We start from the raw sequence: 21,702 nt of genomic DNA on the forward strand, positions 1-21,702 counted from the left end.
TTTTTTTTTTTTTTTTTTGCGGTATGTGGGTCTCTCACTGTTGTGGCCTCTCCCGTTGCGTAGCACAGGCTCCAGACGCACAGGCTCAGAAGCCATGGCTCACGGGCCCAGCTGCTCCGCGGCATGTGGGATCTTCCTGGACCGGGGCACGAACCCGTGTCCCCTGCATCGGCAGGTGAACTCTCAACCACTGCGCCACCAGGGAAGCCCCCAACTTTTAAATGATATATGATAATTGGTCCCACCCCACAAATCACCTTTTTTAGATACCTTGAAGAACGTTTCAAAAAAGATTTATTGTCAAGAAGTGGCATTTCCAATGCTAGGTTTCTGTGAATGCCTTCTGGTAGTTTTATTTCTGTGGGGTAGAATTTGGGGGCCTTAATCACCTGAAACCATTTTCTGAAGAGAGTCTTGGCAATGCCTTTGGGGCCCACACAGCTCCCCAAAGGGAGATGCTTTCTATGCATATATACATCTTTTTCAAACTCTCAGTTTTTACAAAGGAACTTTAATCCCATACACTGCTTGATTGTTCATTAAGATTTATTGTGCTTTACTCAACTGGCAACATAAGACAGCTGCACTCTAGGCACTTGGAAATATAATCTTGAACTCACTGACCATCAGTATTAATCAAATTAATATTATTCAGTTATGTAATACATCTACTTATTCATAAATATTTGCATAAACGACATGAATATACACAGTCCATCTACTTATTAATACTCTGAAAGTCACCTCGAATCAGAGCAGTTCAGCACGTTATATTGGGCCTCTTAGAAATGTATTTACTAAATCCTGCTTTGTTGTGATGCCTTTCTAAGGATCATAATAAGAAACATCTTAATGAACTCATCACTACAGTTATTATAATGATAAAGCCAGGCACTGGAAAACACTTTACAGTTATCATCTGGTTTCATTCTCATAACAAATTTATTGTCCTCATTTTACAGATGAGGAAACTACAGGTTAAGTGATTTGCTCGTGGTTCCATAGCTAGTAAGTGGCAGAGCCAGGTTTTAAGACCCCATCTAAGACTTCAAAGCTGGCCTCTAGACCCCTCCCAACTGTCCAGACATGGTCAAGGATATTGCTCACAGCCTCACCCCATGCTCCTCTTTTGAAGACCCTAGGGAAAAGGTCCTAGCTATATTAGTACCCAAGATTAGTTATTATTCTCCTGATCAATTAGTTGTTAATTTTATGGGCATTGTGAATTGTATAACTGACCAAGTATCCCTTCAAGCGGTTTAGTTCACCTTAACCAAATATGTAGTTCATTGTGGAATGCATATTTATCCTCATTCTTAGACCTACTTTGTCACCTTTTTGTTCTGCTTTCTTTCACCTCACTTTAAATTTAAACTGTATTATCTTCCTTAAATCCTTTCTCCAACAAGTTGAGGACATAAGTAAACAAAGGCTTGGAGGTCATGGGTAAATCTCAGAGACCTCATAGGGAATGAGGGAAGCCCATTGAGTACCATGGGAAAGCACTATGCCCATTTCTGCAGGGTACTTTTAATGGAATAATTTTGTAACTCCAGATCCAAGTCTCCATGATGTTTGATGGTCAGTCGGCAGTCGAAGTGCATCCCAAAGCCAGAATGGATGACTTAAAGACCTTTACGTCCCTGAGCCTGTACATGAAGCCTCCTCCTGTGAAGCAACCAGAGCTGGGTGGGACTGCAGATCAGTTCGTCCTATACCTCGGAAGCAAAAACGTAAGAGCATGTGGTTGTAAATGATGGAATAATGTTGAAAGGAAAGATAAGTGCTTTTTCTCTTGCCTTAAAACAAAGCTACCTGTGCAAATAAACAAAATTTCTATTCTAGCACCTCAAAAGGTATAGACCATTTTAAGGCCAAGACTAAAGTAGTGACTTTAGGACAAGTAATTCCTTCTCTGTGTGGGATATTTCTGTGGTTTCTTCATATCGGCCTCACACTGCTAACTCTGAGGAGTCTGAATGCAGCATTTCAAAGACACCCAGAGTACAGAGGCCTATTATGTTTAATGCTGAATCCTGCTTTGAAGGTGCATAGCAATCGGTATTGCCAGGCTGCATTATATCCCCAGATTAACCAAACAAGGTTAGCACCCTCCTGACAGCCATCAAATGTCCACAAGCCCACAGTTGCTTGCCTTCCTGCCCAAGGTATATTTGGACAGGCATGGAGGGATCGGGGGTAGGGGCAGCACACTGATGCAGCCACAGGGAGGCTGCAAAGAACGAGGCGCTGCCCAGTCTAATGGGCACTTTGGTAATAATTCAAGCCAGACATGCCTTATATACAGCCAAGCATCTGGATTGCTAATTGTCTTTTAAAGAAATGAGAACGAAAGATGATATTCATTCATATGGATTTTATTTAAGAGACTTCTTGACATTTCAGGCCAAAAAAGAGTACATGGGTCTTGCAATCAAAAATGATAACCTGGTGTACGTTTATAACTTGGGAACTAAGGATGTAGAGATTCCCCTGGACTCCAAGCCTGTCAGTTCCTGGCCTGCTTACTTCAGCATTGTCAAGATTGAAAGGTAAAGTGAATCCGTGACACAGGGCTCATCTGCAAATTTCATAAAAAATCTGTTGAATGCACTCATGCACGCGCACACACACACACACACACACACACACACACACACAGTCTTTCTATGGATGTTGCTCCTCTTTCTTCCATTATTCCTATACTCCTTCACAAACACCTTAGTGGAAAACAAAAAATTAGAAAGAATAGTCATCACTTCTAAAGAGCAATCTGATTATTAGATGTTTTTAATCTGGCCAATCCATGAATTGATTCCAAGATGGAATGTCTTTTTTTCCCTTTCCCTTTGATTGTTGACATTATATAAATGCTTATGAAAGTGACAAAATCAAATCACCAATTCTGTGATGAAGGGATATTCACATTTTGACATTTAAAAAAAAAAAAAACATATTTTCGGGCTTCCCTGGTGGCTCAGTGGTTGAGAGTCCGCCTGCCGATGCAGGGGACACGGGTTCGTGCCCCGGTCCGAGAAGATCCCACATGCCGTGGAGCAGCTCCTGAGCCATGGCCGCTGAGCCTGCGCATCTGGAGCCTGTGCTCCGCAACGGGAGAGGCCACAACAGTGAGAGGCCCGTGTATCACACACACAAAAAAAAACATATTTTCTACAAATTATCTGGCTAATAAAGAGTGAAAATTCTTTATCTGAACAGGGTAGGAAAACACGGAAAGGTGTTTTTAACAGTCCCAAGTCTAAGTAGCACCGCAGAAGAAAAGTTTATTAAAAAGGGGGAATTTGCGGGAGATGACTCCTTATTGGATCTGGATCCTGAGGACACTGTGTTTTATGTTGGTGGCGTGCCTTCAAACTTCAAGGTGAGCTGTCCAGCTATATTTTGACTTATTGCAAAAATATAGTGATTGTTTTTAGAAGTCCATAAAGCCTACAGTGATTCCGCGCTTGGATGGAAACCTTAATATCTTAAAAAAAAGAGTTTAGCTCAGTGGGTGGTAGAATTCTGAATTAGGATCTGTAAATCTGCTGCTTAAATCTGGTCTGTGCTACCCATATTTTCATAGTGTCAAATACTTTCAAGCTATATCTAACACTTGAATATCAATTTATTTCATTCTGATACATGCATATGTAATTAATTACCCCCACCTACTGCAGGAATGTCTGTACCTTGTGGGTTTATAGCTAGTCTTCAGGTTTACAGACGACAGTTTCAAAAATTCTGTTATCTCAGCTAATATACAGGCATGAAATGAAATACCTAGGATGAGGGAGGGGGTGGGGTCTAGGAGGGGAGATGAGACCTGTTGAAGGGCAGATACAGGAAAAGCCCAGGAAGACAGGGAGTTGATCCAGGATTTCAGTTGCAGAACTGTTACTCACTAGTGAGAGGCACATTATTGAACCCCTCTGAGAATTACTTTTCCCTCTCTTTATGTGAGGACAGGAATACCTACCTCACAGAGCTGGTGTAAGGATTGACTTTGGTCATGAATCCAGTCAGGTGTGTGACTGGCACATATTATATGCTCAATAAACCCCACCCTCTCTGCTAAGATATGGACAACTGAAAAATCTTTGTTATTCTAGATGGTTTAGCATAGAATAGACACAAACTCAGGTCTAGAAAGATATTTCTATCAGTGGGAAGGTCCCCTTGACCTACTGTTGTCTCACTGCCTGATCTGTGTGGACTGGATGAGATGTGGTCATGGCACAGTTGACTTCACCTTGTTTCACAGCTCCCTGCCAGCTTAAACCTGCCTGGCTTCGTTGGCTGCCTGGAATTGACCACTTTGAACAATGATGTGATCAGCTTGTACAACTTTAAGCACATCTATAATATGGATCCCTCCAAATCAGTGCCCTGTGCCAGGTAAGAACGTGTTAAGAGTACTAAAAATCTGATAGCCATGCAAGAGCTGCAGATGAGACAAGTGTGGGTAAATATTCAGGTTTTCAATCTTTTTTGGGGGGAAACCAGTTTTGAAACTGCATAATAGTCATGCCTGCACACAACTTTTCAGTTCTTCTCTACCATAATGAGCATGCACTATTATTAAAAGTGTTAAACTACTTGTTTGCAGCTTTGGTTTCAGATTCCAGAGACTGGGGTCTCACTGGAACCTTCTGTTATCTTAGCACATAGGGTAGAGAAAAAAAATCCATTACAAACAATTTGTTTAAATGCTTCTTTGTGTCTCCCATGCAGACATCAGGACTTCATTTAAATGCTATTAAGGCCCATGAAAAATGTCGTGAGAATGGGTTAAAAGGGCCTCATTTGAAAAGCATAACAGAAGCTGTCATATTCATATGATCCTTGTATTTTTATTTCAGAGATAAACTGGCCTTTACTCAGAGTCGGGCTGCCAGCTATTTTTTCGATGGTTCTAGTTATGCCGTGGTGAGGGATATCACAAGGAGAGGGAAATTCGGTCAGGTGACTCGCTTTGACATAGAAGTTAGAACACCAGCTGACAACGGCCTTGTGCTCCTGATGGTCAATGGAGTGAGTAAAAATAAAAATTCTACATCTTCTCCCTTATTGCCTTTACTTTCTGCTGTGCATGTTTCTAGGAACCTTCCCAGGTTGAGTGTGTCATGCCATCAAACTGACGTTTTAGCTTAGAAAGCAAAATTGGGTTTTTTTCCTTCAGGGAAATGATGTCAGCAGTAAGTAAAAGCAGCCATGAGATGCATTTCCCTGCAGTACGTTTTTGGATGTATATTAAATATAACCCCTTTAATAAACTAAGGGAACTTTAAGGAAAATCAGCACCAAGATCTAGGCGAGCATGTGTCTACAGAAATTTAGCACTGACTTTTTAAATCATATGCCCTAATCAGTTAAAAAGAAGTTTGCATGCTTAATATATGTGTGTGTGTGTGTATATATATTTATATACATATACACACACACACACATACATCTCTTTATTTATTAATGATATACTACATATGAATATAATATTCAAAACTAGGAAAAAGATAATTTATATAAAAACTGAATAAAAATAAATACAATTTTAAAATAAAGATGAAGTAAAATAAAATTAATTTTATTTTGCTAATGATACAAGAATTATTAATGGCAGTGTTAGTGAGAACAGTGTAATTAAACATGCTTAAGTATTTTTGAAAGTCTCATTAAACACATTGTGATACAACTTTTGTCCTGAGTCCAGTTTATTTCAATACTAAGTTCTATTGGCTATCATAACTAGACAAGATACCTCATATAAATAAAAATGTAGGAAATATATGATTGGCTGTGCTTACTAAATCATGGTACGGTTATTCAGTCTCATTCACCAATTGGCAAAAGTTGTCTTTGAAATTCAGCTGGCAGATTTTCATCTTTCCTGATGTCAGTTCTTGCAAGGTAATCAGATATCGTATCATTTTGTAAACTTTAACAAAGGAATTCAAGACGGTTAAAAATCTTCATTTGAAAGACTTTTAAACAGGTTAGAAATTTCTTTCCAGAAATGTTTTAATAGTGCAGATATGAGAGTTTTTATGGTAGTATACTTACATTCTTTTCATCAACAAATTTACTTACCAATAGAAAACTTTTCGATATACATTTTTTAAAAACCATCTCCCCAGGGCTTCCCTGGTGGCACAGTGGTTAAGAATCCGCCTGCCAATGCAGGGGACGTGGGTTCGAGCCCTGGTCCGGGAAGATCCCACACGCCGCGGAGCAGCTAAGCCCATGCACTACAACTACTGAGCCTGTGCTCTAGAGCCCATGTGCCACAACTACTGAAGCCCGTGCACCTAGAGCCCGTACTCCACAACAAGAGAAGCCACCGCAATGAGAAGCCCACGCACTGCAATGAAGAGCAGCTCCCGCTTGCCACAACTAGAGAAAGCCCGCGTGCAGCAACCAAGACCCAATGCAGCCATAAATAAATAAATACATAAATAAATAAATACACACATACATACATACATAATTTTTTTTAAAAAAAACCATCTCTCCAGAGTACAACTTTCTTCCCTGCCAAAATAGTTTCTCATCCATTGTTACAATGCCCCTACCTTGAAATTACAGATCAAGTATGTTTTTTTTTAGTAGCTAGTAGGTTTTATACTACTAAAAGACATTTGTCATCACAAATAAAGGTCAATAAATTTAGAATAGTAATTCATTTTATAAGGAAAATGTGTAACCCTCTTGAAACTTAACAGCATTTTTAGTAACTTACAGGAAATAATCTGCAAACATCTACATGTCTCAAAATATTTTCACATCACTGTATCTCAGTAGAAAATTACTGTAAATAGTCTATTATTAAGTGACCTCACTCATAAATCCACATAACCAGGCACACATAAACGTCAATAATTGCAATAGGCTAAACACAAAGAAATGAGTGGGGGGGCCATGGCCTGCCTTCAAGTGTGGAACTTCATTCTCAAAGCCTCACATACTGTGTGAATCTAAATCCCATGAAAATCCATCCAAAGGACAAAATGAAGGCCCAGAGTCAATCCATGTATTAAATATTAAAAGTTAGCTTCTTTCTCTATTTTAGAGTTTTAAAATGAGTATAAATAGAAGTTGAAATATTTTCTTTCTATACCTCAGTGGATTTTGTTCCACATTCTCAAGAGTATATAAATTCTGCCCAAAAGATCACTTTCTGTGAAATAGGGACTTTCCATAATACTTTATTTTTCAAATCCATTGAATTCTTCTTTTTTTTTTTCAGTCTTTATTGAATTTGTTACAATATTGCTTCTGTTTTTATGTTTTGGTTTTTTGGCTGAGAGGCATGTGGGATCTTAGCTCCCTGACTAGGTATCAAACCCGCACCCCCTTGCATTGGAAGTGCAGAGTCTTAACAACCGGACCATCAGGGAAGTCCCGAAAATCCATTGAATTCTTGTGTCTATGAACTATCTTCTAAAACAAGCAAGCCTGACCAGTAAATTACTTGAGTGTTACAGAATTACTTTGGTTCTTGAATATCACATGGTCCAAGTGCATAATAATTCCATATTTATCTACGTAACTCCAGTGTTTCAAAATAACACAGGAATGGCCCTCTTTTTCTTAGGTCCATATTTGCTGATAATTTTCTAAGATTCTTTTCAGCATACCTTGGAATTCTTTTTCAATGTTAACCAGTTTTGCTCTTAAAGTGAAATGTAATCACATCTATTGACCTGTTATAACTTTGAAATGTTGCCTTAAAAAAGGGCAGTTTGAATACATATGGTCTATAATACTCTGTTTTCAAGATTGTTAAAGGTCAATAAGGTAAATTTTAAATTTCATTAATTCACAAAGTAAATGAAAAACAATAGAAGATAGTTGTTTTAAATTGTAGATAAATATTAAAATTTTGGTGTATAAATGAGACATAACCGCTGATATGGATGTAGTTGTGATTTTTATTTCATAATAAGAATATCATGAGACTTCTTTAGTCTGCAAACAGTTTCAATAATAAAGAATACAGTGTTATTTCTCAAATTCAGCTAAACCTTCTCTTTCATAATAGCAGACGCTCACATCTTATAACTTTTTGTCTCCTCCACAGAGTATGTTTTTCAGCCTGGAAATGCGCAATGGTTACCTACATGTGTCCTATGACTTTGGGTTTAGCAACGGCCCTGTGCATCTTGAAGACACAATGAAGAAAGCTCAAATTAATGATGCAAAATACCATGAGGTACTGATCGTTGCAGTTTGAGTATTTTGTTTTGTTTTATTTGTATTTAGATCTACTGATCTAATCAGATGGTCAAATGAGATAGGTGAGAAAGTAATTAAACTGAACACCTTCACATATAAAAACCAAGTGAAAGGCCCTCACCTACTCAACTCCAGGATAACATTTGCTTTAAGAGAATGGATATTTTATCATATTGGAGTTGTTTGTTTGTTTTAATAAATTTATTTATTTATTTATTTATTTTTGGCTGCGTTGGTTCTTCTTTGCTGTGCACAGGCTTTCTCTAGTTGCCATGAGCGGGGGCTGCTCTTCATTGCAGTGTGCAGGCTTCTCATTGCGGTGGCTTCTCTTGTTGCAGAGCACAGGCTGTATGCGTGCGGGCTTCAGTAGTTGTGGCACACAGGCTCAGTAGTTGTGGCACACGGGCTTAGTAGCTCCGCGGCATGTGGAATCTTCCCAGACCAGGGATCGAACCCATGTCCCCTGCATTGGCAGGCGGACTCTTAACCACTGTGCTACAAGGGAAGTCCCATATTGGAGTTTCTAATAAAAGAGTCAGTGAAGATTCATTTTAATTGCTTCATTGATCAAAAGACTCCCATTAATACTCTATCTCTTGATTATGATGGCACTTCTATACATTTGTTGAAAATGAGAGTGTAGATACACAGCCATTTTTTTGCTTTTTCCTTGAGTCCCATTAAATGTAAAAAGAGTAGATATAAGTAAATCATTTCCTTTTAAACCATTTATCCAAAACTTAGAAAATACTAATACAGATTTTCTTATAAAGAAAACCCACAAAGAGTGCTCTTTAGTCCTGAACAGATGTGAAGTATACTGATAATATATTTCTTCTATTTTCACTAACAGCTACTTTAAATCTACACTTTAATAAAATATATAAAAGGCATAATATCTTTTAAGTTGAACTGAAATGGAGAGACTAGAGGCTATATTTCTCTTTTCAGTTCAAAGTCCATAGCCTTCATGAGGATGGTTTACAAAGAATATTTTAACTATTTCTCTGACTGGCACTTTCCCACATTCATTAAAGCATCTCACTACACCACCAAAAAATGACACCTGGCAGCATTCAGTCCAGGGCCCAGAAGGTAACTGTTTATAATTTTTTTCCTGAATCCCCTCAGAGGGGCAAAATAAAACAGTTGGTCTCATAGCAAAATTTTTCTTGGGCTAGCCCTATCTCCATATGGAAACCCTTCTCCAGCAAATATGAACTTCTGGTTATGTAAGTAAGAGTTTTCATGTCTGTGAGTAAGAAAGGAAGATCTTATACCCCGCTTTGTGAACAAACAAGCATAAGAACATGGAGGCCCAGCTCTTACAACCAGAATAATTAAAATATATAGCAGTCTTCAAAGAGGTGATTGTTAAGCAGTGATCAACTTACTATGCACTATTTCTCCCAGATCTCAATCATTTACCACAATGATAAGAAAATGATTTTGGTAGTTGACAGACGACATGTCAAGAGCATGGACAATGAAAAGATGAAAGTACCTTTTACAGACATATACATTGGAGGAGCTCCCCCAGAAATCTTAGAATCAAGGTAAGCTTTTTTGCTGTTGTTAAGCTGCTTGTTCCTAACGAAGCACTGGGCTGGGGATTCAACATCCAGGAGAGGTGTAGTAAATGTTTGAGCATTCCCACCTACTACTTTTGTACACGTTTACAGAAGCACACACACAGCCATTCACCCATGGGCCCTGTGCAGCTAGTCCTCATGACCCCCTTAAATTGTCATCTAGTAGATGTGATCTACAGATTTCTTTAATTATTTATTACTCTTAGAACATAGTCTAATGCAGTATTTCTTATCCACAAGAGGAAAGGTGGAGCATGTGTATTATGTGAAAACAAAGAAATGTTGTGTTCATTTACTTTGTTTTAGTATTAATTTAGACTTATTTGAACTCTCAAATAGCATCTTAGGGTAAACAAAAATTTTAAGCCTGTGGGGGTTGTGAATTAAGTATAATGAAACATTAATATAGTCAAAATTTCAGCTGTCTCACTACCATCAGTTCATAGCATCAGAGACTCTTAAAACTGAGAGACAACTTTAGGATATTCCAGTCCAGTCACTCTCAACCCTGCTTCACATTAGAATAAACTAGAGAACTTTTATAAACATTGTTACCCATGACCATGCTCCAGAAATTCTAATTGTTCTGGGATGAGGCCCCAACCGTAAGCTTCCTTTCCAAACTAAATATCCTCTTCATTTCCTTCAGCCATGCCACATGGGATATTTAACCATTATGGTTGCTGTATGTGCACCTCAGTCTGTCAATTAGCGTGATCATGCAGGTATGATCTTGTCAGAGCAGAGTAAAGTGGGACTGTTACCCCTTAATTTGGCCAGTGTTCACCTAAAATACATGGAAGTCATTGTAACTTGCTCAAAATTAACTTCATATTCATACAATATCCAATAATATGTTCTTGGGTACTTCCTATCTATTAGCCATAATGATGGGTGCTAGGATTACAGTTTTGAGCAAAATGCCATCCTTAATCTTAAAGATAAAGGATTTCTCACTTTCCTATTGCTCCAGAGGCCCAACGTTCACTAAAACCTTCTCTAGCCTTAGTTGATTAGTGTGTTGCAGATACATTAAGGACAAGTAAATGAGTTCATGACCCAAGTGGATTAGTGGAAGACTGAAGACCCGGGTTCAAATCCTAACTTACTACTTGTGACATTAAAAAAAATTATTTAATATTTCTGTTTCACTTTATAGGTAAACCATGTGAAACTGCCAATTTTTGACCCATACATATGTCAGTTCATTATGGTTCAACCTATTAATCATCTGTAAAAGGGAAATAATAACATCACCATCTATATCACTGAATTGTTATACAGATAAAATGAGCTAATGTAAGTTAAAGGATCTTGAAAATTATAAAGAAGTAAACAAATTGGCTTCATGTAGAATAAAGCTGTTCTGTATGCAAAGATTAGACATTACTGTGTGCTTATGAAAGAAGGCATGAGAATATGAATAATTATACAGCTATTAAAAATAACTATAAATAAAATCAAATTTTTATATCCTACATATGTAGGGTAACATCATCATCACCACCACTACCATCATCATCATGGCTATATCAGTAAAGACTAATTTTCTTTTCCAGGACCCTAAGAGTACACCTTCCCCTGGATATCAATTTCAGAGGATGTATGAAGGGTTTCCAGTTCCAAAAGAAAGATTTCAATTTATTAGAACAGACAGAAACCCTGGGAGTTGGTTATGGATGCCCAGAAGACTCTCTTGTAAGTACACGATCAAAAGGTTTTTGATAAATAGACAAGAAACGTACTGCTCTTAAAAGCTGAAAAAGCTCTTTTCTCTGTAATCCTGTGTACACCTTGGGCTCTTTTCTGCCACCAGTGGAAAGAAGAATCATTAAGCTAAAAAGGCTTGTGGGGATCCTCTGTGACTTGTCCAGTTGCTTCACTTTTCAATGGTTGGGGCTACCAAAGCCCAGAGAGGCTGCGTGAGCATCTTCACTCACTCATGGTGGAGGAAGTAGGGAAGCTGAAACCCCGTCTTTTAGAGGCATACAGAAGAAAGGCTAGCATGCCTGAATTTCAGTATAAACCAGAAATTAAAACATAACTATTAACATAGGAACTAGCAGATAAGGCCTTTGGTATGTAAGAAATGGGCATTTTAAGCTTTTTGATAATTATCCAAACACTGTATTCCTACTTTCTTTGGCACACAGATATCTCGCAGAGCATATTTCAATGGACAGAGTTTCATTGCTTCAATTCAGAAAATAACTTTTTTCGATGGCTTTGAGGGAGGTTTTAATTTCCGAACATTACAGCCAAATGGGTTACTGTTCTATTATGCTTCAGGGGTAAGTATTTGTTTTTCCCTGTGGAATCTTCTTTGTGGTAATTGTTTTGTCTGTTAAAAATACTTTTAAGCACCTTAAAAGTGATTTTCAATTCAGATTAATTTTGACTCGTGTACACACACAAATGTCTCATTTCCAACACTTTGTAAAATATTATATATGTTGTATATGAGGAGTTTTTAACCTGGGCTTCATAGACCCACCTCTCAGGGGTTCATGGAAAGAATTCAGTGGGTCTGTGAACTAGGTGAGAAAAAATTACAACTTTATTTTCTCTAACTACAATTTAGCATTTTCTTCAATTGTGAATGTTGGCAACAAACCACAGTAATATTAGCAGTACCTGTCACTTTGTCATTAATAGAAATCACAGGTATTTTTCATTGCACATTATAGTAGTCACAGGTATCTCAAAATATTTTTGCTCATTGCTACTTCTAAATTGCAGTAGTTATTAGATCTGCTAATAGATTTTATTATTTAGTGCCTTAATGTAGAAGTACATATATAACTATATCACATATTTATTGTTTCAATATTTTGAAACTGTATTTCAATGTAATTGGTTTCCTTTGTATTCCTATATATTTTGTTCAGTGATTTTAAAATATTTTATGAAGGGGTCCATATGTATCACCAAACTGCCAAAAGAGTGCATAGCACAAAAAATGTTAAGAACCTCTGTGTATATATACAAACTCATGTGTGATTCAGTTTGTGAAATAGTTCTTGAATTTGGTATAGAACACTGTAGCTTAGCTTATAAAGATATGCTGTGTTGAGAATAAAATAAGGTTTGTAAAAGTTTGGTGACCTTAAGTTCTAACTGATTTATCTCTGAAAAGGTCATCACCAATATATACACTGATGGACCAGGTCATAATATGATTTATAAAAGCAGCTTTTACTTTTCATTCTTATTACCTTGTATCTGTCACATTTATATCCAATTTAAATCAGTAGCATCTGTGAGAATTTACCCAAAACACTTTGTAGGACCTCTGCCACCAAACCTGCCTCAGATTACCATGGTTAGTTAAATAATACCTTTTGTCCACAAAAGTTGAGGGCTAACTGTAGAGGTTGATGCCCACATAGGGAAGAGAAGGAAGATTATCATTTTGCCAATATTTTAAGACAAGCAATAAGCAAATTCAGAAAAAGATGTTAACTTCTGCTATTTTAAAATTTTTCTTTCTCTGTAGATGAAAAGTGAAACATTTTTAAAAGCCACATTAGCAAATTAACCTATGCCTGGTCATCTAGCTACATCCCCAAGGAAATTCAAATATTGCCTTTTCAAAAGTGAGACTGATGACAGAATAGAAATGCCTGAGTTAAGAAAGTAACTGATGCCGGGATGACAACTACTTAGCATGACAAAATCACCTGAAATCTTCAGTTCAAAATACAGGAAATTCCTCTTTCCATTGAAATGTATCTGATTTTATAGGTGACACCAATACAAGCAATAGAGTATTTTGTTGTTGTTGTTCATAGAAATTATTTTTCAAGCAAATTTCCCACACGATGGGTGTTCCTTTAAGCAATCCCATTAAGTAAGTGTTGAAGACGTGTCCATCTTTTGGATACCTGGCCTCCCTAGTTAAAAAACCTGTGCTTGCATTTCAGTCAGACGTGTTCTCCATTTCATTGGATAATGGCACTGTGATCATGGATGTAAAGGGAATCAAGGTGCAGTCGGCAGATAAGCAGTATAATGACGGGCTGCCCCACTTCATCATTACCTCTGTCTCCCCTGCAAGGTACAGCTCCTCACTTTATTTTCTTTCTACCAGATGGCTTTATCTGTAGGGCATGATTCTGTCCAGTGACCACTGTGAATAATAGGCTATATTATTACTTTTATAGTGTTTAAAAAATGATAGAAGGAACAACTTACCTTCTTTTTAAAAATTGATATTAATTTTTAAGACATGCCAAATAAGTCGCTATAAAATTAACTAACAGGTATGTAAAGTTTTTTTCCCAGTGAAACCATAAGCTATAATCTTGAGAGAAGTACCTGCACATAGCACTTACTAAATGGAGTGCAGTGTTTTGCACATAGAAGGAGCTCAGCAAATAATTGGTTTCATTAGGTTTTAATTAAACAATTGAGAATGTTGCATTTACAGCCACATTTTAAAAAGTCTAATAACTTTATCTTTAAAATATGTAATACTGAGTTTCTTTTTCATAAAAAGAAAGTCTTTCTGGAAAAAGAAAGGAATTTCCGTTGTAGACTGCTGCTATTCTATGTCCACTTCTATGGAGCCCTCCCATTATAAAAAACATTAATAGGTCTTTTCAAGACACCATTTCCAATCACTATCAGTGTGCTTTACAATGAAAATAGTTTCCCACAAGTGTGATTAAATGATCACCATGATTTATGTTCTGATTTTTCCACACCAAAGAAAAAAATAAAAAGTTGCCGATGACTAGTCATCCGAACTTGCTTCTATGGGTTTAAATTCTAGTCATAGTTTGGAGAGTCTTTTCTGCATATAGACATAGTCAGCCGTTTTATCCTGAGTCTCACGAAGAGTTTGGCAACTTTTTATCTTGTCATTAACCAGATGTTCCATTTCAATTCCATGAGAAAACCTGCAACCTAGAATGGAACTCGAGGTAAAATGTTAGCTGTGTAGTGCTTAAAGAAGCTTTTTCCTTACAGGTATGAATTGATAGTAGATAAAAGCAGACTTGGGAGTAAGAACCCTACCAAAGGAAAAGTGGAACAGACACAAGCAGATGAAAAGAAGTTCTACTTCGGTGGCTCACCCATCAGTCCCCAGTATGCTAATTTCACTGGCTGTATAAGCAATGCCTACTTTACCAGGTATAATATTTTTATTATTCATAAATCTGCATGATTGATAAAGAAGATTAAGTTGATAATGAAAATATTTATGGTGTTAAAACTTAGAACTATGAAATATCAGAGGCATTAGAGGGTAGTAATTAAAAGCTTGCATGTGCTTGAGAAACTGACACACTTGGGTTTGTGTGTAGGTGTTTTGCCTTTTAATTTCTGTATGACATTGGCTAAGTAAGCCTTCATTTCTTCACCTGCAAATTGCAGATAATAACAGGGCCTGCCTGGTAGACTTGTTATGAGGATTAAATGAGATAATGTGCATAAAGCACCTGGCGTACAGCAAACTATAAATATTAAATGCGATTATTTCTGTACTTATTATCAATGGTATAGTACAGAGCAACATACCCAAATCATCCTTAAAGGTCTCAGAAAGTCTTTTTTAATTTAATGCATGACTTCATTTTTGTCATCATTTTTCTTTTATTGAAATTTAGTTGACATACAGTATTATGTTAATTTCAGGTGTACTACATAGTGATTTGACATTTGCATATGTTATGAAATGCTCACCAAGATAAGTCTGCTAACCATCTGTCCCCATACCGTTATTACAGTATTATCGACTGTATCCCTTTTGCTGTTTGTTACACGCCAGGGGCTTATTTATGTTGTAAGAGGGGCTTGTACCTCTTAACCCTCTTCACTGGTTTTGCACCCCCACCTCCCCTTTGGCAGCCACCCATTTGCTGTCTGTATCTATGGCTCTGTTTCTGTTTTGTTGTCTGTTTTGTTTTTTAGATTCCACATATAAGTGAAGTCATGTAGTATCTGTCTTTCTCCATCTGACTTATTTCACTTAACATAATACCCTCTAGATCCATCCATGTCACACATGGCAAGATTTCATTTTTTGTGGCTGAATAATATTCCATATACATATATATACCACATCTTTATCCATTCATCTATCAGTAGACACTTAGGTTGCTTCCATATTGTGGCTATTGTAAATAATGCTGCAATGAACATAGGGGTACATATATCTTTTCAAATTAGTGTTTTTGTTTTCTTCTGTAAATACCCAGCAATGGAATTGCTGGATCATATGGCAGTTCTATTTTTAATGTTTTGGGGAACCTCCATACTGCTTTGCATAGTGGCTGCACCAATTTATATTGAGGGTTAGCACATCCTCACTAACACTTGTTATATCTTGTCTTTTTTATGACAGGCATTCTGACAGGTGTGAGGTGGTATCTCTTTATAGTTTTGATTTGCATTTCCCCGGTGATTAGTGTTGTTGAGCATCTTTTCACATGTCTGTTGGCCATCTGTATGTCGTCTTTGGAGAAATGTCTACTTAGGTCCTCTGCCCCCTTTTTTAATCAAGTTGTTTGTTTTTTTTTACCTTGAATTGTATGAGTTCTTTGTGTATTTTGTATATTAACCCTTTATCAGATATATTATTTGCAAATATCTTCTCCCATTCTGTACGCTCCATTTTTGTTTTGTACTTAACAAAGACAAAAAAAAAAAAAAAACAAAGACAGTGAGGGCCCCCTGAGTACAAAAACATGCAAGGAAGGAATTTAATACAGATTAAGTAACACAGATGAGGTCCCCATCATCCAGAGCATGGTGAGGGAAAACATGTTCATCTGTCAGAATGTGCTGGTGCCAGGTACAAAGTTATTGGTTAATTGGTTAAATGATCATTTCAAGGGTTCTCATTAAGGTAGTGGTTGGTGGATAAAGGCCCATCATGTACGTGTGCACACACACACATTTTAATTGCTAAAGTTCTTTGACTGCCATAGTTTCATCATGTAATTCTAAACAACATTTTTAAGGTTTTTCTTTCCTCTATTACAAACACAGGTTGGATAGAGATGTGGAGGTCGAAGATTTCCAGCGGTATTCCGAAAAGGTCCATACTTCTCTTTATGAATGTCCTATTGAGTCTTCGCCATTGTTTCTCCTTCACAAAAAAGGAAAAAAATCCTCAAAGCCTGAAACAAGTCAGAATAAAAAGGTAAAAGATAATGCCGTGCCAACTTCTTGATTGCCCTTGTATTCCACACACACAATTCTAGACACTGATGCTTTATAGAATTTACTCGTTTGCAACTGTGTACATATGAAAGATACGATTCTTGTAGTATCTGATATTGCAGTTTACCAGATTTGTTGTATCTTTTCTTGTTCCCAGAAAAACAGTTTGAATAAGCTTTTACTCATACTTCCAACTACTTTTCATTACAATGGTTAAAATTACTCTGTACTTTATAATATATATTATTTATTGTGCTAATTCTCTAGTATCATTTGCTTTCACATAACTATCTCTGGTTTCTGTCACAGTCATGGAAATTATTAGTTTCTGATCTTACCCTGTTTTCCCCTCCTTTCTTGACCTTCATTTTAACCACTCACACAGTTGACCTGTGCTATCAACTAGGGCAGCTCTTTCATCAAATTCTTGAGTCCTAAATTGCGTTCACTGATGACTATTCTTTCTCGTTCATTTACTCCTAGCATGTACACTATTTGCCTTCATTACAAGCGAAAGTCTAATTCCTTCTCATTCTTTCAATCTAACCCTCCCTACTCCTTCCTGGTCAGATGTTAACAATGCACTCAAGTACCAGTGCTCCCATCCTGGTCCAAGCCATCATCATCTCCCATATGAATTACTGTAATAGCCTCCCAAGAAGACTCCCTGCTTTTACCTTGTTGCCCAATAGTATATTCTCAGCACAACAACCAGATCCTTTTAAACATGCGCTATCATGTTACTCCTCTGCTCAAAGTGGCCCCCCACTTCACTCAGAGTAAATGCTCAAGTTCCTACAATGTCATAAGAGGCCCTATATTTTCCAGGCCTCTTTCCCGCACTCACTCTTCTCCTCCCATTGATCTCCTGGCTATTTCTAAAACAGGCCATGTTCACTCCTGCCTAAGATCCTCACTTGAGCTTTCCTCTTGCCTGGACCACTCTTCCCCCAAATATCTGCATGGACAACTCCTTCGCCTTCTAGGACTGCCCAACTGTCATCTGCTCAGTGAGCCCTACCTTAACCCCTATTTTATTTTATTTGTTTTTTTAAAATTGAAGTATAGTTGCTGTATAATATGTTACAGGTATAAATATAGTGACTCACAATTTTTAAAGGTTATACTCCATGTATAGTTGTTATAAAATATTGGCTGTATTCCCCATGTTGTATAATATATCCATGTAGCCTATTTTATACCTAATAGTTTGTACCTCTTATTTCCCTACCCCTATATTGTCCCTCCGCCTTTTCCTCCCCCTACTGGTAACCACTAGTTTGTTCTCTCTGAGTCTGCTTCTTTTTTTGTTATATTCACTAGTTTGTTGTATTTTTTAGATTCCACATATGTGACATCATACAGTATTTGTCTTTCTCTGACTTATTTCACTTCGCATAATGCCTCCAAGTCCATCCATGTTGCTGCAAATGGCAACATTTTGTTCTTTTTTATGGCTGATTAGTATTCCATTGTGTATATATATACCACATCTTTTTATCTGTTCATCTGTTGATGGCCATTTAGGTTGCTTCCATATCTTGGCAATTGTAAACAATGCTGCTGTGAACATTGGGGTGCGTGTATCTTGTCAAATCAGAGTTTTTGTTTTTTCAGATATATGTCCAGTAGTGGAATTGCTGGGTCATATGGTAGTTCTATTTTTAGTTTTTTGAGGTACCTCCATACTATTTTTCACAGTAGCTGCACCAATTTACATCCCCACCAACAGTGTAAGAGGGTTCCTTTTTCTCCACATCCTCACCAATTTGTGTTCTTTTTGATGATAGCGATTCTGACAGGTGTTAGGTGGTATCTCACTGTGGTTTTGATTTGCATTTCCCTGATGATTAGTGATGTTAAGCATCTTTTCATGTGCCTGTTGGCTTTTGGCATCTCCTCTTTGGAAAGGTGTCTATTCAGGTCTTCTTCCTATTTTTTAACTGGGTTGTTTGTTTTTTCAATGTTGATGTATCTTAGCCCTTATTTTATACCCCAGCCCACCTCCTGCCTTCTACCACTACTACTGATCTTTTATCTTTTCCTAGTTGTTCTTTTTTCCATAGCACCTATCACATTTTAATTTATTATAGACTTTATTTATTATGGTTATTATGAGAGGCCTAATAGTTCATAAATGGAAAATGCACAAATAATATACCCTTTATAGAAAAAGGCAGAAAGCTGTCCTGCAGAGAAAAGGAGAATGAAAGCAAACACTGAGAAAAACAATGCTGAGATACCAGAAACATCCAGATAAGGAGTGCCTTAATTCTTCCTAGCTTTCCAATTCCTGATTCTTGCCTGTGGTAGGACCCCCACTACACTTTCTTTTCTTGGATTGCGGAAGATACTCCTATATCCTTATAACACATTTCCCTCTTTGTCTTAAGTAGCTCAACCAGTTTGGCTATAATCTGAAACAAAAGAATCTTGCTAAATTGAAATTGGTACCACCAGTTGGATTGCAACTAATAGACCTTCAGAGAAAGAAATTACACTGGTAAAGTCAAGTCTAGTGGGGTTTAGTGGGAATCCACACACACGTACCCATTTTGGGATAGTAAACTGAGTCTCTGTGTTATATGGTAGCAAAGCAATTGATTAAATTATAACTTTTCTTTTTTTATTGTTATTCAGAGCATATATCCACAGAGGATTTAGGGTATTTGGTTGCCATATATAAATTTTATTAATTTTTGCAGCAGACAGAAGACAGGTCCTAGTCCATGTAGTCCCACAGTGAAGCAGAGAAAGGCAAGGCTGGTCAATTGAGACTCGTGATCCAACAAGCCCTGCTTTGCTGAGCCCCTGTTGTCTAAGTTACTGTCACTTTCCTCTCACAGCTAAGTGGATACACTGGTTGAGGAAAAGTGAGATCCTCTCCACTGGAATGGAGAGAATGAAGAATGGCCAGAGTTGGGGAAAGTCCCCGACCCCCACCAATCTCTCACCCGCACCCTCCATGCCACGTGCACACCATTTCCAGCTTTGTTCCTCAATGAGACAAAGGTGATCAATCTCCCATTATAAGGCTTGTTACTCCACTGGGGTTGGAATACAGTGTGGAGTCAGGGGAAATTTCCCAAGATACATTAGAGGAAAAGAGTCTCCCCGAAGCTCCACTCCAGCCCGTTCTGCCCACCCGTAGCTTGAAGCTATGGCCGTTATTTATAGGTGAGAGCCTGGGCCAACCAAAAACACATTGGTGACTGGATGTACTTCCTCCATCCAAGAGAGAAGGCTTGCTTCTATAGCAGTGAATCAGGTTCTGAGTCCTGACAACTATGTGAGGAATGGAAGAAGGGATGGTAGAACCAGGTGGGCTTTTCTTTAGGACAGGTGAGTCTCTGAGCACCACTTCACTTTCTCCAATCTAACCACCACTGAGAGAGTTTCCAGTATCAGGACCCAACTTTAAGAGCCTCTGCCCTGAGAGCAGGGCACTGGCACAGCTGGTCTGCCCTTTAATTCATTCATCTGCCCTCTGCCCACCATACCTGTATTTTGAGGGTAATTCTGGGATTTGCCTGGAACACTGATTTTTTTTGGAGGTCTTATATTTTGCCCATATGAGATTAAGAATTTTATTGTCAGTCTATTCCAATCCGTATTATTATCTTCTGGAAATTCCACACTGCTTTCGACTAGTAGAAAGCCTCATAGACTTCCAGGACTATTGTGGATTTATTTTCATGTGTATAGTTCTTCTGACATTTCAGTGGGAATTAGGGAGGAGGAAAACTAAATGTGTGCATTCATTCAACAGCCTGAACCAGAAATTGTCTTTTCTCCTCTAATCCTGTGTCTCATCCTGACTCTTACTGTGTTCTCCAATTCTCCCTAGTGCCAAACATTTCCTTTTTCTCCACCCTTGCTTTGTTGCAGGATTTCTTCCCAAGTGGGTCAGATCAGGCCACTCCCTGCTTTTAAAACCTGAGTGTCTCCTCATCACCTAAACACAAGACCCCATTCTTTACCAAGTCATCTAAGGTCCTTTCTGTCCAGCAACAACCTGTCTTCCAATTTGTTGTTTAAAAGCCTATTCTTCCAAATCAATTTTCAGTCCTTAAAAAACAGGAAGCATGTCTCACTCACCTTTCTATTCCCCACCACACACTGCCCATGGAAGGCACGCAGAAACGTTGATTTCTTTCCCCTTCACTCCTACCTACTAGGTACTCAATAAACATTTGCTTGAATAAATAAGTAGATGAATGCTCAGATTTACTTGCATGTACTTTTGCTTCAGAAATTGACTAAATGACCATTAAATAGTAGTCTATAGTTTCACAATTCTAAATTTTAAAATCAGTAGTGCAATTTTAAGAGCACAAGGTCGTTTTAAAAATTGTTTTATATCCTGTCACATAGGTTTGCTACATATCACCAAAAATATTCTTAAATATTTTGAAGATGTTACTAAGTTGTTAACTTTTTATACAGGATGTGTAAATAATAATATGTGTATTCAAGTGATATTGTTGCATATGATATGAGGATTTTATTGATTTGTCTCAGGGTTATTTTATTGCCAGCTTTTTCATTTTTCATTATTGATTAAGATGTGCATTTAATTTACATCACAGAGCACTTGTCTCTATAGCTTCACTATCACAGACTAGAATTTTGGATTTGTTAACATACTCTGTTGTTGTTTGTTGTTGTTACTGCTGCAGCCACTGCTGGCATTTGCTTATGGTGGTAG

At 37.6% G+C, this 21,702-nt stretch overlaps 1 protein-coding gene across 3 annotated transcripts in view; it reads left to right on the plus strand.

Moving 5' to 3' along the window:
* Window positions 1–21,702, plus strand: part of LAMA4 (laminin subunit alpha 4) — a 150,732-nt gene that overhangs the window by 116,384 nt on the left and 12,646 nt on the right. For all 3 annotated transcript variants that reach the window (XM_024740949.1, XM_024740950.1, XM_024740951.1), the window contains 12 exons: window positions 1,557–1,733; window positions 2,407–2,552; window positions 3,220–3,382; window positions 4,265–4,398; window positions 4,863–5,034; window positions 8,078–8,209; window positions 9,646–9,788; window positions 11,384–11,522; window positions 11,978–12,115; window positions 13,748–13,881; window positions 14,796–14,960; window positions 16,821–16,974. In XM_024740949.1, coding sequence (XP_024596717.1) covers window positions 1,557–1,733; window positions 2,407–2,552; window positions 3,220–3,382; window positions 4,265–4,398; window positions 4,863–5,034; window positions 8,078–8,209; window positions 9,646–9,788; window positions 11,384–11,522; window positions 11,978–12,115; window positions 13,748–13,881; window positions 14,796–14,960; window positions 16,821–16,974 — 1,797 coding nt within the window. The remainder of the gene's footprint in view (window positions 1–1,556; window positions 1,734–2,406; window positions 2,553–3,219; window positions 3,383–4,264; window positions 4,399–4,862; window positions 5,035–8,077; window positions 8,210–9,645; window positions 9,789–11,383; window positions 11,523–11,977; window positions 12,116–13,747; window positions 13,882–14,795; window positions 14,961–16,820; window positions 16,975–21,702) is intronic.

Source organism: Neophocaena asiaeorientalis, unplaced genomic scaffold, assembly GCF_003031525.2.
Source record: "Neophocaena asiaeorientalis asiaeorientalis breed wild unplaced genomic scaffold, Neophocaena_asiaeorientalis_V1.1 scaffold203, whole genome shotgun sequence".
Taxonomy (NCBI): domain Eukaryota; kingdom Metazoa; phylum Chordata; class Mammalia; order Artiodactyla; family Phocoenidae; genus Neophocaena; species Neophocaena asiaeorientalis.